We start from the raw sequence: 15,934 nt of genomic DNA, 5'->3' as shown, positions 1-15,934 counted from the left end.
CATTCAAATTTAACGACGGTTTTTTCGACTTACAGTACAAGAAATCACATTCGCTCAGTCTAACTTGATGAGGGGCCCAGCCACTGACAGTTCCAATATTTTTTCACTGTGTAAAGCAAAGTTCTTGCCAGAAAACTAACCTTTTGACCTTCCTCCGTATCACTAGCATCGCTCTCATCTTCGGTCAACTCTTTGAGACGTTTCTGTGGAATTAAAAATAATGTTGCAAAAGATTGACTTCAAGTATATCCTGTTAAAGCTTAACTTTTTCATGCTTTAATCTTGGACAAGCTGTCCTGTCTAAAGAACAAGTATTTGGAATCGTATTTATTTCGTGACCTCTGAAGTAAACTACAGCTGTTTGACAAGTAATCGTCTGCTTTGTCGACTTAAACAATAATCTGTTGAATTAAACTGTCCTTCTGTATACACTTCTTTCAATTTTGTCCTCACAAACATTTACTGGTACGAAAAGTAACTTTTCTATCGGTGACAGGTTTCAACAGTTCACAACACGATGTAGTTCTCGACAACATTCCGCGGTAAATACTGACAATCCCCTCCTTCGGAATTCCGCATAAATGCGATACTTCCACAGAAGAATCTTTAAGGGGAGATCACATTTGAATTTTTAAGGAATAGCATTTGATTTAGAAAGACAAAAGAGGTATAAAAATTTTGCCCACACCACAAAACAGTCCACTACCGACGCGAAGACACTTTGGGTTGTCAGTGGACTGTTTTTGGTGTCCATGCACATCTATTAATTATTAACCTTAAATTTCAATTTCAATTACCTTAAAATCTAAACTTTTCTCACTTTCCCTCAAATTCACCATTTCTTCCCCCTATTCTTCCTCACAAACATCTTAAAAAAAATCATTAAAATATTCTGAAGGATGGACATGACCCTCATTGCGACCCTGTTGACAAATGTTTTGGATTGCTTCAAAATGCAAAGAGATAATAAAGCAAAAATGGTGAAAACTTATATTCCTGGTAAAGATGGGCAAAACAAGCTTAACAAGTCAGTGAACAAAGGGAATGGTTTGACAATCTACAATGCCAATAATATATACAGTGTGAGGTGATATAAACTTCACGAAAAGTAACACAATCATGTGTGTGCTTATTTAGTCACTTGAAAATGATGTCATGGCAACATCGAAACATGTTTTCTCACTAACTTTTATCCAAATGTCTATCTCAATCTAATCTAATTTGAATAATAATAATAATAATAATAATAATAATAATAATAATAATAATAATAATAATAGTAGAAATAGTAAAAATAATAACACTATTAATAAATAATTGTTTCTATAGTGCATTGTACATAATGCAATAATCAAATGTGTTTACATCAAAACATTTTTCATCTACACTGTAATGAAAACAATTAAAAAAGCTACAAACAAGGAAACATGATTAATTAAGATCCTGCACTTACCGGCTTCCTTCCACGCTTCTTGTATCCTTCTTTTCTCTCCTCCCAGTATCTGTCCACCAGCTCCTGACAGGTGAGAAGGTTGCCCAGAGGCTCCCAGGAGTCCTCCTCTGATCCATATCCCTCCCACCGCACTTTGTAATGCATCTTTCCATCCTTAAGAACATAAAAAAACACGTACTGAACATCTGAGAAATCAGAGAATTAACTCTACAGAGTAAATTTAAGGTGGCCGAACACAGTTTTCCAGTATACAGTTGTTAGTAAACATTATTTGAATACTACGTACTTCTAAGCATGGTGCAAGATTAACTAAGAAGGAATAAATTTTGATACTTCTTGTTGAGCAAGGTGCTGTTGCCATGGCAATGCAGCAAGCTATTAACCGTCCACAAATAATGGTTTTCCTTAATTTTTAGAAAATGCACTCGTTAGATTTTTTCCATTTTTTGTAATCAGAAACACTCACAAAATACTGATATAGTGACGCTGCTTTCATGTAATTTTAACAGAGAGATCTCCGGTAAATGTTGGTTTTGCACTTTAATGTTTTTTTAAGGTACCTGCTTTACCCTCTGTTAGATTTTGATTTTTGTTTGTAGGCGAGTTACGCTTTTAGAGAAATACTGTTTTGTCAAATTTCACGAAATTCTAATGAGCTTTTCCTTAGAAAACAGTTTGTTTCCATTAAAGCAACCAGTCACAGTTTTTTGCTCAAATGCGCATGCGTGGCTTGTAATTAGGTTTTCTCAGCAAAGATGAAAAGCGTAAAGCTCTTCGTGAACTCACTTTCTTTGTTTGGCGATAAATGAAGAAGGATTCACAAACGAGAAACTGAGTTATTTTAAGAGCAAAACTTACCTTTGTGATCCATTTGGTATAAAATCGAGGGATCGATAGTATTATTTTGCTTACCACAACCCTAGCGTGTGCTTAATAGCATCACTAACAGAATCTTTAAAGCGCGCGCAAACTGTGTTCAGCCAGCTTAAGTGCTACAAGGGAGCCTCTTAATTTCCTTCTGAGCATAGTGAAAAGAATAGAACGATGACAGAGACACAGGCATACTGGGAAAAAAATTTCCAAGTTCTCCCAACAGAAGTCAAACCTATAGAGCTCATTCCCCAATGGCTATCATTTTAATATTTGTTTGTTCATATTGAAATTAGCCCTTTTCACCTCATTCACCTTGAACAAGGCAAGAAGGGCTAATTTGAATGGAAACAAAAGAACATTTTTTAAAATGGAAGCCAATTTGGCATAAGGTTTATGAGTATGACCTTCACATTACTAGTACAGATAATCTACCACTGAGCTAAAGGAGACTCATGGGAGCTAAGGCCATTAAACTAAGTCTCCTGTAGCTCAGTGGTAGAGCATCTGAACTAGTAATCGGAAGGTCTTAGGTGTTATGTAACGCAATCTAGCATACCATAGATTCCTCTAGAATGTTCCACTTAAGAGCCTCTCACATGTTTGTAATGCAGAGATCAATGACACAGATTAGTTGATTAAACCACTTGAATGGAATACATGTTTTGCTGCATGTTCTTAACTTGCCGCTCAGTTAGAGAACACAACATGGTGTCAGAACCGTTCTAAACGGCCTAAACCATTCACCGTAACTGTATTTCTTCGTGGCAGTGTTCGATTTAGCCCTCCTTCAGCCTGTTACCAGGATGCCGGGAACAGAAGGGGAAACCTCGAATGCAGACAGAGGTGCAGAAGGGACAACTTCTCAGCAGTTATTACCAGTTAAACCGCCAAAATCCTTCGACTTTTCAAATTACGAAGAATGGCCACGGTGGCTAAAACGCTTTGATCGGTACCGCATCGTCTCAGGCTTACAAAGCCAAGCAGAAGACCTTCAAGTAAATGCCCTTATTTACGCCATGGGTGGTGATGCAGAAGACATCATGGCCAGTTTTGTCTTCGCAGATGAGTCAGATGCACACAAATATGATGCTGTGAAAGCAAAATTCAACAGTCATTTTGTCGCGAAGAAAAACGTAATCTACGAGCGAGCAAAATTTAATCAACGGGCACAGGGTCAAGATGAGTCGGTGGAAAATTTCATCACTGCCCTTCATAGTCTGGCCGAATTCTGCGAGTATGGATCATTGAAGGATGAGATGATTCGTGACCGCTTAGTTGTCGGACTTAGGAACGAGAAACTCAGCGAAAAACTGCAGATTGACGCAAGTTTAATGCTAGAAAAAGCCGTTCAACAAGCCAGACAAAGTGAGTCTGTCAAAAAGCAGCAGGGAGTGATAAGATCAAGCCACATTCCGTCAAGCAATGTTGAAACCCTGGAAGAAAAACAAGCAAAATCAGGAAGGCCTCGAGGGTCACATAAACCGAAACAACCCAGCAAGTCAAGCGGAGATGGAAACAACAGCAAGTTTAAAAGACGGACTACCGGATGTGAAAGGTGTGGAAACCCTAAAAATCACAACAGGCAGTCGTGCCCTGCAAAAGATGCGAAGTGTCACAAGTGCTCAAAACAAGGCCATTTCGCCAAATGGTGCCAAGCGAGCGTACCACCGAGTAAAGTCTATGAAGTTGAAGCAGCCGAGAGCTCTAGCTCAGATTCAGACATCTTTCTTGGCGAAGTCGTATCCAAGCAAGAGAAACCATGGACAGCTGACGTGACAATCAACAGCCATCGCGTGACATTCAAACTAGACTGCGGTGCAGATGTCACAGTACTTCCCAGCAAGATTTTCACCGAAATAACTGAGAAACCGATCCTGTTGAAAACGTCCAAGAAGCTGTATGGCCCTTGCCGGTACGAGCTCAAGTGTAAAGGAGAGTTTGAAGCCTCTTTGAAGTATGAAAACAAGTCATGCAAGGAGCAGATTTATGTCCTGGATAATCTGGATCGCCCACTACTTGGCCGCACAGCCTGTCACAAGCTTGGAATTATCAAGAAAATAGACGACGTCGTTTCACCTGAGAGAAGCCCAGATCGCATGAAGAAGACACACCCAAACCTCTTCAAAGGACTTGGCTGTATGCCAGGCGAATATGAGATCAAGCTTAGCGACGGAGCCAAACCGTTCAACCTTACTACGCCCCGCAGAATTCCAATACCACTGCTGGACAATGTGAAAGCCGAAATAAAGCGTATGGAAGACATGGAAGTCATCGAGCGGGTGGATCAACCCACAGAATGGTGTTCTCCAGTGGTAGTCGTTCCCAAGAAAAATGGAAAAGTACGGATATGCGGAGACTTTATCCAGCTTAACAAAGCAGTTCAACGAGAGAACCATCCCATGCCCACCACAGAGCAGACACTCGCCAAACTCACAGGTGCCAAGATCGTGTCAAAACTGGACGCGAACTCTGGGTTTTGGCAGAGGAAACTCAGCCCCAAGTCTAAGCTGCTTACTACCTTCATTACGCCCTGGGGACGGTACTGCTACAAACGACTCCCGTTCGGAATCTCATCCGCCCCAGAACACTTCCAGAAAACCATGCAGTACATCCTGGCTGGACTGGAAGGAGTGGAATGTCAAATGGATGACATCCTAGTGTTCGGAAACTCTTATGAACAGCACGACGAGCGTTTAGAAGCAGTCTTACGACGCCTTGAAGAGCATGGAGTAACCCTCAACCTCGAGAAATGTGAATTTGCCAAGGAAAACGTTGAGTTCCTGGGTCACGTGATCGGCAAAGACGGGATTCAAGCTGACCCTTCGAAAGTTGAAGCGATCAAGCGGATGAAGGCCCCATCTGATGTCTCAGACTTGAGAAGATTTCTAGGAATGGTCAACCAAATGGGCAAGTACCTACCCAACTTAGCTCAGACCAGTAAACCCCTAAGAGAACTGCTTACCAAAGATAGCGCTTGGCTCTGGGACACAGCACAGAAGGAAGCGTTCGAAGAGATCAAGAGACAGCTGATTTCAACCCCAGTTCTGGCGATTTACGACCCACAGTTGGAGACGACAGTTTCAGCAGACGCCTCGTCATATGGAATTGGAGCCGTGTTGACCCAAAAGCAGTCAGAGGGTTACTGGAAACCAGTGGCGTTCATCTCACGAGCCTTGACAAGCACTGAGCAAAGATACGCCCAAATTGAGAAAGAGGCACTAGCTACTACATGGGCGTGCGAGAGATTGGCCGATTACTTAGTTGGCAAAACGTTTCACGTCGAAACAGACCACAAACCTCTCGTACCGCTACTAGGATCAAAGAATCTTGACGAGATGCCGCCAAGAATTCAGAGATTGAGAATGCGACTCCTGCGATTCCACTTTACAATCTCCCATGTTCCGGGTAAAAACCTGGTAACTGCCGATGCGTTGTCACGAGCACCTTTACAGCCAACGCCTAGCCACGCGAAAGAAGAAGAGATTGACCTCTATGTTGACAGTGTTCTGCTTCAACTACCCGCCACGGACAAGCGTCTTGAAGAGATCTCTGCTAAGCAGCAAGAAGATCCGGTGTGTAAGAAGCTTCTTGAATACTGCGAAGAAGGTTGGCCTGATTTCCACAAGATCCCAAGTTCACTGAGTCCGTACTGGAGCTCAAGAGGCGAGATTTCCCAAGTACGTGGACAACTCCTCAAGGGCTCTAGACTCATTATCCCCTCAAGTATGCGCATGGAGATCCTAGAACAAATTCACGAAGGACACCAAGGAATTGTCAAGTGTCGACGACGAGCCAAGGACTCAGTCTGGTGGCCTGGGTTGAGCAATCAAGTACAAGATATGGTCACGAGCTGCCGAAAATGCATCGAGTATAGGAAGCCAAACCGAGAACCGATGATACCGACAGCAGTTCCTGAAAGACCATGGCAGATTCTGGGTACTGACCTGTTCAGCCTGAACGGACGAGCCTACCTGGTAGTGGTGGACTACTTCTCACGCTACGTAGAAGTCTCACTTCTGACGGCGTCTCAGAAGTCTAGCGACACCATCCGTGCACTTAAATCCATCTTTGCAAGACACGGAGTCCCTGAGATCCTGAGATCTGATAACGGACCGCAGTTTGCTTCAACTGAGTTTGACCAGTTTTCAAAGGATTACTCCTTCACGCACATCACTTCAAGCCCGAAGTTGCCTCAGGCCAATGAAGAAGCTGAGCGTGCAGTGCAAACGGTGAAGAATACACTAAAGAAGGGAAAAGATCCAGCCAAAGCTCTGATGTCATACAGAGCAACACCATTGGAGAACGGATACAGCCCAGCAGAAATGCTCTTTGGCAGAAAGATCCGAACAACTGTTCCGGTGTTCCCTGACCAACTGAAACCATCATGGCCTGACCTAGAGAAAGTCCGGACGCATGAACAAGAAGGCAAACTAACCCAAACAAGCCGTTACAATTCAAGCCATCGATGCACTGAACTTCCCAAATTAAGTACTGGAGACCGCGTATGGGTTACCGACCAGAAGACACCAGCAATGGTCACAGAGAAAGCCCCAACGCCAAGATCTTACATGGTTGAAACTGAAGCTGGCAGTTCGATCCGACGTAATCGTCGACATCTCGTTGCCATGCCAGAAAGTACTATCAAGGACACTCCCTTAAAACGAGTGGAAAGTTCACCAACCAAACCTTTGGATGTGAGCCCACAAAAGATGACCTCATCAGATGTTAAAACCTCAAGATCTGGGCGAGTCATTAAACCCCCAGATAGACTCGACCTATAGACTATGAACATGGACATGACGGAACTTTGAAAAGAATAGGACCTGTCGTAAATCATGATTAAGATTTTCATCCAATGGACTAAAATAGACTGGTTGATTTAGAACCTCTTTTAGATTGAGGTTACTTTGATGTCATTTGTTTTGTGTTAACATTTTGATGTTATTTTATACTCGAAAGGGGAGATGTTATGTAACGCAATCTAGCATACCATAGATTCCTCTAGAATGTTCCACTTAAGAGCCTCTCACATGTTTGTAATGCAGAGATCAATGACACAGATTAGTTGATTAAACCACTTGAATGGAATACATGTTTTGCTGCATGTTCTTAACTTGCCGCTCAGTTAGAGAACACAACATTAGGTTCGACTTCTGTTGGGAGAACTCGGATTTCCTTTTTTTTGAGTATGCTTGTGTCACTGAATGAAAAATTCAACTATTATCTATTCACCCGGCTAAAAACATAGCATCACATTTCTTTCACATATGTGCCACTCTCCAACAATCAAATAATAATAATTTTTAATAATAACAATAATAATAATAATTAAATAATAACAATAATAATAATATTTAATGAGGGAATTCAACTTGCCAAGGCGGCTTAATTTCAGTGGATCCCTCCTAACCAATCCTAGCAGTATGTAGGATGTTTTTCACATGAACCTAGTTTAGTGGCCTTAGCTCCCACGAGTCTCCTGTAGCTCAGTGGTAGAGCATCCTAACTAGTAATCAGAAGGTCTTAGGTTTGACTCCTGTTGGAAGAAGTCAGATTTTCTTTTTCCGAGCATGCCAGTGTCACTGACTAAAAATTCATAGATCTATCGTTTATTCACCAAGCTAAAAAATGACATCACATTCAATAAAAAAAAAAAAGATGGTGGTGGGATTTGAAACCACAGCCCCGGGATTATGATCAGCGATACTCTACCGGTTGAGCTAAGAGGCCAGATGGGGGCAGGTTGTGGCCAATAAATATGATAATTCTGCAGAGGTAATTCTCTGATTTAAATTTTTAAGTTATTAATAACCAGTGGTGCATGGCACAACATTTCATATACCCTTTACATTTGAACCTTTTATCCCCAAAATAGATATGAGCAAGGAATTCCTTGTACAGTGGAACCTCGATTTTACGATATGGCAACGGGACAGCAAAATCATATCATTAAATCGGGATATCGTTGTAAACGAACTCCCTTTTTATAAATAACTTTTGCCGGGACACAGAATGTTGATCGTTAAATCGGGAATGTCGTTAGATCGACGATCATAAAATCAGGGTTCTACGACTGTAACATCAACATGCATACAAATCATGAGTATAACATGTTCTTACATATATCTCTGATAAATTATAAAAAAATCTCTTGTCATTCTTAAGCCTAAAACTGTATTAAAAGTAATTAATTTAGATAATTAATTTAATAAATAAATTTTAGTAAATAAATGCAATTAATTTAGTCAGATACACTACTCAATGGAAGAGTATGTAAATGAATCTAGACCAAAAAATTGTCTAATGTTTACTACTGCTAAGTACTACTACTGGTTTGCCTGAAAAATATCAAGCGCAGGCACAGGGTCCAAAATTGCGCCTTCCTGGTCGTCAATGCGACTAAAAATTTTGCACTGGCGACCGGAATTTCACAACTGGTCGCCAACGGGCGATTAACTATTTCATGCCACGATCATTATACAAACAATAACTTTGATTTTCAGCCAAATCGATTAAAATAAAATTCAAAACCGCCCGCCAATAAATTATTGGTCACTTACTTTTTACCTTTCCGCTGATTTTGAAATTTAAACCGATTTTCCTGTTGTTAATTAAATCTACCACAACGTTTCACAGCTACGATCAGTTTGTATTTAATCTTATTCGTTGGCAGAAAAATCGCCATTGCAGCCCCAAATGCGTTCTCTTCGTTCTGATTCTTAAAAGAAAAATTGGCAACCAAAAAGTTTGGTTTGTGTTTTACTGCGAAGGAAAAATGTTATTGTGAATAATTGACACTTTTTGGCGCCCACATTTTTCCATATGGCGACTGAAAAAAAATATTCAGTGGCCAGTTGGCGCCTGCCTAAAAAAGTTAATTTCGGATCCTGAGGTATCGACTTGAAATAATCTGACAGAGACTTATTAAAGATCCTTTTTACCAAGTGTAAGATATACAGTGATGCAACCTTCTCAGCTAGTGCACCTAATGAAACCTAAACTCATATTACATTGAGGTGTCAACCAGAAAATTTGTGTCATCCTTCCCAAACAAATCTCATTTAAAATCCACCTATTTAATCTACTTCACACTTCATGATCTAAAGATGCCTCTCTTTAAAACACTCTATTTTGAAATTCAATTTTAGGCAAAATCTGTCTCACCTAACAACCAGACACCATTTTATTTATTTATTTATTCATTTTGATGTGTGATGCAAAAAATTAATTCAAAATGTTATGCTAAATGAATAAAAAGTTGGCTTATTCGCCAGTTTTTTAAAGAATATCACATTCCCCTTTTCCCAATATTATCAGATTAAACAAAAACTAGACAGTAAGGATGTCCTCATTGATTGATTCAATTGAGCCTGGGTGCTCACGGTCTATTTGTGACATGTTTATGACTAACAATCACTCTTACAATTTACGGCAAAAAGATTTTTATCTATTTATAATTAATTAGTTTTAATTCTGTTACGCTTGGAAAACATTCAATCCGATAACTAGGCCCAAGACTTTGTAGCAAGATATCAAGCAAAGAAAGATCGGCTGCCAATCTTAAGCAGTTTAAGACCCTGTGGGATATGCAAACTAAAAACTTGGTTAAAGTAACATATTTGATGGATGTAGTGGTTGCTATCTATGCAATTCATGATTTTAATTTTTCCAATTCATGATTTTTATACATGTTTTTTTTTTATACTTTGATTATTATTATTATTATTATCATTATTATTATTATTATTATTATTATTATTATAATTTTTAGTGTATGATATCTTTTAGAAGCAAATATTTCCTTTGTTTTTCAACACAGATTGAATATATATATTTTTTCTCTTTACAAATATTTTAAAGCTTCACGCTGAACATGTCCTTATACCACAAGAATTTGAATACGAGAATTTTATATTTGCTGAAAATGTACATGATAATTATTAATTTTTAGGCATAGCGTTGTGTTTTAAAAGAGTTGGTCATTTTAATAAAGATTGTTATATCAAATCTTTATTATTATTATTATTATTATTATTAGAGTTTTATAGTAGTATGTTATTAGTAGTAGTTTCTGATTTGTTGTTATGATTTTTCATATTACATTATTTTATATCTTAGATCTATAGGTTGTTTAGAAATCAGGGGACTCCCCTCTGCTAGATTTCTATTGACACATTAATAAAGTCATTATCATTCTTCTTCTTCTTCTTCTTCTTCTTCTTCTTCTTCTTATTATTATTATTATTATTGCGTTAAAGAAAGGAGATGACTACGCTACAACCATTTCTTGGATAAGGGTGAAGGTATCCTTTGCCATTCTACGATCAGGCCTTGCTGTGTCTCAGAGGAACCAGGAGAAAGAGAAGAGTAGCCAATATGTCTGACATTGACATTACATCGGAAAGTGCACAGGCCAGAATTTAAGTAGCGCCTTTTTTTCTGTCAGTCTGAATTATTTTTAGTGTATGATTGGAAACACTGTGACTGGGCATTTATTACGTGGGATGCCTGTGCAGCCCACGTTATAAAATGGGGGCCGTTTGTATCCACAAATGCGCATCTTTCAATTATTAACTCGTTTTAGATGTATCAAATTCAGTTTTCTCCTAGAGGGGATCTTTTTGTCTCGTATTGTCCTTATTGTCTTTAACAAAAACGGTCCAATCAGAATGCAATATTTTAGTGTATGTCAGGAGGGATTGGACGGGAGTTAATTACTATTGTGATTATTCAGGTCCTAGTGGACTGAAAAGGATTGACTTTAGTGGCGTGGCCATATTGTTTTAATGTTTTAGATTCCAATGTGCCGTTTTCAAAAAGAAAACTAACCCTTTTGAAGCAGTAAATCGAAAGAATAACTTCTAAGAAGCACTCGACAGTGAAAACGGTGGAAATTGGAGAGTTCAAAGCGAAGGAATCATGCTTCTGTTTGACAGTTGTAGAACCATCCAGAATACGTGGGGGAAAGATCATTGATAAGCTAAAACACACATCGCATGACTTTGTCGATTTGATGCTTAAACGCAACTTGAAATCCACTTCAAAAAAAGATTAAAGGTTTGATTGTCAATTTTTACTAAAAGTTTTCATTTAGGAAAGCTTTTTGCCTGTTTTCTTTCTGTTTTTTTGATGAAACGAAAACAATTTGTAATCTTACACTTTTATTTACATAACCAGAGTAGAAAACGTGAGTCACGCCACGTTATTGTAATAGAATCCCCGGTACAACGAAAGACTTTTGTATGAGAAGCAAAAATATGATGAAAGTTGTCGAGTTTTCATGTCTGCAAAAAGTTATGATTAGCAGTGAACTTTTCAGATAAAAAGAGTGCTCGTTTCAGCTGAAGACATTTTCTGGCGGGAACTATTTTTAGGCGGCAAAATTTCCAGTAGCGCAACTCAATATCACGCAATCTTTCTGACTAAAACTGTTCAGTTAGTTCAATCGCGAAGGGAGGGAAGGTTAAAAAATCGGTGAGGCGTACAATAAATGAGGCCACTAGTGCTAAACAAAGTCAACGCATCCCACGTAAACGCTCTGAAAAGCGTCTTGTTTAGAATATTCTTATTATGAGGGTATATATATTTTTATTACATCAGTGGAAATTGTTCTTTTATCTTCTGAACCAAACCCATATGAATTAGCTTTTATATATGAGATATTGATATTTTACAATTTTATGACAGCAAACTGTAAAATCACTCACTCAGGTTTTAATAGAATCAAACTGTATCTAGTAGATTTTATTCTTGTAAATAAATTATTAATAAAAATTATTATTATTATTATTATTATTAATTTTTTTCTAATGAATGATATTATCCACATATATTTTTAATAATTAAGAGTTGTTTTTCTTTAAGCATGTGAAGCTTACAGAGTCTAATTATAACAGTCCAATCATTGTAGGCTGCTCAAATTTGAACAGAAATTCTTTTTTTTTTCAGAAACGAGATGCTGTTACAAGTTAAACATTTTCAGTCAAACAGGTGAGTCTTGGGATTTTTACTCTGAATTTTTGCTGGCTGATTTTCTGGCATAATTTAAGCTTTATTGTTAATTATTTTTTAATGTGTCAAACTTTTCTTAGCAAATTTTTTGTGAGTTGGTTATTTTAAAATTAGAACTTTTAACTTGTAAATTGCTTGGAATGTATAATAATAATAATAATAATAATTGTTATTACTATTATTATTATTATTATTATTATTATTATTATCATTATTATTATTATTATTATCATTATTATTATCATTATTATTATTATCATTATTATTATTATCATTATTCCTCGCGAAGCGAGGGCCGAAGGCCCGAGCGTAGCGAGGTTAATAAATTTGTCGGGCCGAGCCGGCCCGAGCGGTGCTAAGCCGCGCGAATTCGAGCGAAAAATATATTTATATATATATATATATATGTGTATATATGTTTATATCTTTGAAGGTGTCCGCACAATGACGTCAGACTGTCTGGCGTCGTCTGGAGCAAAATTTGCATACATCGAAAAAAATATGCGTGCATGATCAAATTTCAACTGCAATGTTCATCAATATTCACTGGATAAAGAACTATCTCTCCAGAACCTTTTCCCTTTCTTTTAGAAATCTTTTTTGTGAAAGAGTGCATTAAAAATTACACGTTTTGTGGCCGCGGTAAATAATTTTCCGTGGGAAATAAATTCATCGAACACGACAGCGCTGCACGCCCGTTGTACATTACGTCGCGTCAGAAATAGATTTTCAACCGCAAACTACGAAAAGACCATGCTCATAAAAAAATTCCTACGCCCCTTTTAATCTCCTCATTTGATGCTACAGGACGAGTAAAGAGGGTTTTCCACCCAGCCCCAGCTTTGCGAGGTTTTGCGAGTCACGTATTTCTAGTTATTATTATTATTATTATTATTATTATAAGGCCATTTTAGCCTTAACAAAACATTGTTTTACCCTGTTTTCTTTACATATGAGATATTGATATTTTACAATTTTATGACAGCAAACTGTCAAAATCACTCAGGTTTTAATAGAATCAAACTGTATCTAGTAGATTTTATTCTTGTAAATAAATTATTAATAAAAATTATTATTATTATTATTATTAATTTTTTTCTAATGAATGATATTATCCACATATATTTTTAATAATTAAGAGTTGTTTTTCTTTAAGCATGTGAAGCTTACAGAGTCTAATTATAACAGTCCAATCATTTTAGGCTGCTCAAATTTGAACAGAAATTCTTTTTTTTTTTCAGAAACGAGATGCTGTTACAAGTTAAACATTTTCCGTCAAACAGGTGAGTCTTGGGATTTTTACTCTGAATTTTTGCTGGCTGATTTTCTGGCATAATTTAAGCTTTATTGTTAATTATTTTTTAATGTGTCAAACTTTTCTTAGCAAATTTTTGGTGAGTTGGTTATTTTAAAATTAGAACTTTTAACTTGTAGATTGCTTGGAATGTATAATAATAATAATAATAATAATAATAATAATAATAATAACAATAATAATAATTGTTATTATTATTTTTATTATTATTATTATTATTATTATTATTATTATAAGGCCATTTTAGCCTTAACAAAACATTGTTTTAGCCTGTTTTCTCAACATTAGTGAAAGAGTTTGTTGACATTACTTCAGCTTTTACAAGTTGACAATCCATTAGTTAAAGATTATAAACTATTATTTTGACATAGACCTGTACAATCAGCTAGTGCTCAATATTATTTTTAGAGAATGGAATTGCATTGTTACAGCACACACATATAATAAAAAGTTTAATTAGAAGCTACGAAACAATGTACAATTCCATAAAATGTCCATACTGCCCCCATGGAAGGTTTTCTGTTTTGCACCCCACATCCCCCAGAAATTCCAGTTCAGCTTCATAGACCTTTTTCATAAATGGCAGCCGACTTATTATTCTTTTCAATATATGTTAATTGGCCCTACTAACCTCATTTCAGAGTAAAAATTCTTCTGAATTTTGCACATGCTGGCTGACGAAGCTAGTAAGGCTAATTTTCATGAAAACAAAAGAATAATTTATCCGCCGCCATTTATGAAAAAGGTCTATACTTTGCTTTTAAGACTCCCCTCCCTCTGGTAATTTCTGATAACCTTCCACCGGGTGGGTATGAATTTTTACTGGAACTGCACAATCAATGATCTGTTCTCTATTATCAATCCACAGTCAGATAAACACTGTTGTATGGTTGAGTCATCTTCACCAACACATTCAAACAAAATGTTTCTGAAATTTTCCACAGCTCAAATACAATGTATTTGGGAAAAAAACTATGTCAACACACAAACAGTGATCAGGCCTAAAGGGGCTAGGTATTCAAATGGAACATTGTCACACCACTTAATTTTATCTTAGTGATTAAGATGGTTATAGAAGACTGAAGGAATCCACAGGAAGGATAGACTATAAAATTATTTTCTGTTATCCCTGATGATGCTGTTGATCGGCGAAAGCTTGGATTTTTAATAACGTTTTATTTGAACAGTACAGCTTAAGGCCTCAATTGAACTTTATTATTATTATATAAAATTAAGCTTGGAAGTCAGCAGTTGCTCACAAAAATGGGAATTTGACAGCTTGTCCTGCTCATCTGACAGATGATTATGTATGAGACAAGGGTTGTTGTTTTTTTTCCTCAGGTTGCTTTTTTTACAACTACCACACAAGAATTTAATGATAATGTTCTCTTAAAATGAGCTCTAAATATACAGGTGTAAATGTAAGCTTAATATTCGGTACAAATAAACTTAAAGCCGTATTAAATTCTGATTAACGAAAATTTTTTGTACCCAACAGGTCAAAAGATTTAAATCTTAATTGAAATTTAAATGAAATACATAAAACTAGAAATCTTGATACCATTGTGTTAAAAGGAAGACAAAGGCAGCTGCAATAAGCCAACTAAAACTACTTGTGTAAGCTCATGTTTAATTTTAAGACGTCTGTTCAAATTTCTAAAACTTTTACACGTGATTCTTGGCACCGAACAAAACTGTGAAGAATTAAAGCTTCGTACGTACTTATACAGGATAAGAGAAAACCTTCTCAACTTTCAATCGTGTTCATTCTTCAAACATTTGTCTCAATTGTTTGTTTAGCCCGCTTCAGGGAACATGGCGCATAAATGCACCAAACCACGAATCCAATTGAATTTTTTAATATCGATCTACCTTTCTTTAAAAGCTACTCTGAGCTGTACTTTTCTGTAATCCTGCTTGTTTGTCAATACTAAGCTTATGTAAAATTCAGTATATTTTTTAACTCATTCTCTACGCAAAGAGTAAGCTTAAGTTAAACTTAACACTTCAGTATAATGAATTGCTGGTTCGATAAACTTTATCCGGTTTCATGACAACAATGATTCCTGCATGCACAAGCACAACCCTGATCATCATACGCGCAGACAGAAAGCATATTTATCACAAATGAAAGTTATCTTACCTTCCTTTTGGCATCTAGGATCTTCTCAACTTCGTAAATGTCATCTAAAGTGTCACTATCGCTTTCATCCTCCATGACTTCCATTAATCAAACACAAACTTCGACCCTATTCGATCACATCAAATTTATGCGGATGAAT

General features: G+C 37.1%; 2 protein-coding genes across 2 annotated transcripts in view; both read right to left on the bottom strand.

Moving 5' to 3' along the window:
• The window catches only part of LOC146483733 (uncharacterized), a 30,401-nt gene extending 14,470 nt beyond the window's left edge, over positions 1 to 15,931 (bottom strand). The window contains exons 1-3 of the mRNA XM_085105867.1: positions 15,796 to 15,931; positions 1,454 to 1,606; positions 141 to 203 (exon numbers count right to left, since the gene is read on the bottom strand). Of these exons, the coding sequence (XP_084961993.1) occupies positions 141 to 203; positions 1,454 to 1,606; positions 15,796 to 15,879 (300 nt within the window). The 5' untranslated portion in view covers positions 15,880 to 15,931. The remainder of the gene's footprint in view (positions 1 to 140; positions 204 to 1,453; positions 1,607 to 15,795) is intronic.
• The window catches only part of LOC146483722 (uncharacterized), a 232,772-nt gene that overhangs the window by 52,680 nt on the left and 164,158 nt on the right, over positions 1 to 15,934 (bottom strand). The gene's annotated exons all lie outside the window — the stretch shown is intronic.

The sequence above is a fragment of the Pavona decussata genome, unplaced genomic scaffold (assembly GCF_977016875.1).
Source record: "Pavona decussata unplaced genomic scaffold, jaPavDecu1.1 SCAFFOLD_38, whole genome shotgun sequence".
In the NCBI taxonomy this organism is placed as follows: Eukaryota; Metazoa; Cnidaria; class Anthozoa; order Scleractinia; family Agariciidae; genus Pavona; species Pavona decussata.
This window is presented reverse-complemented; position numbering and strand designations above follow the sequence as displayed.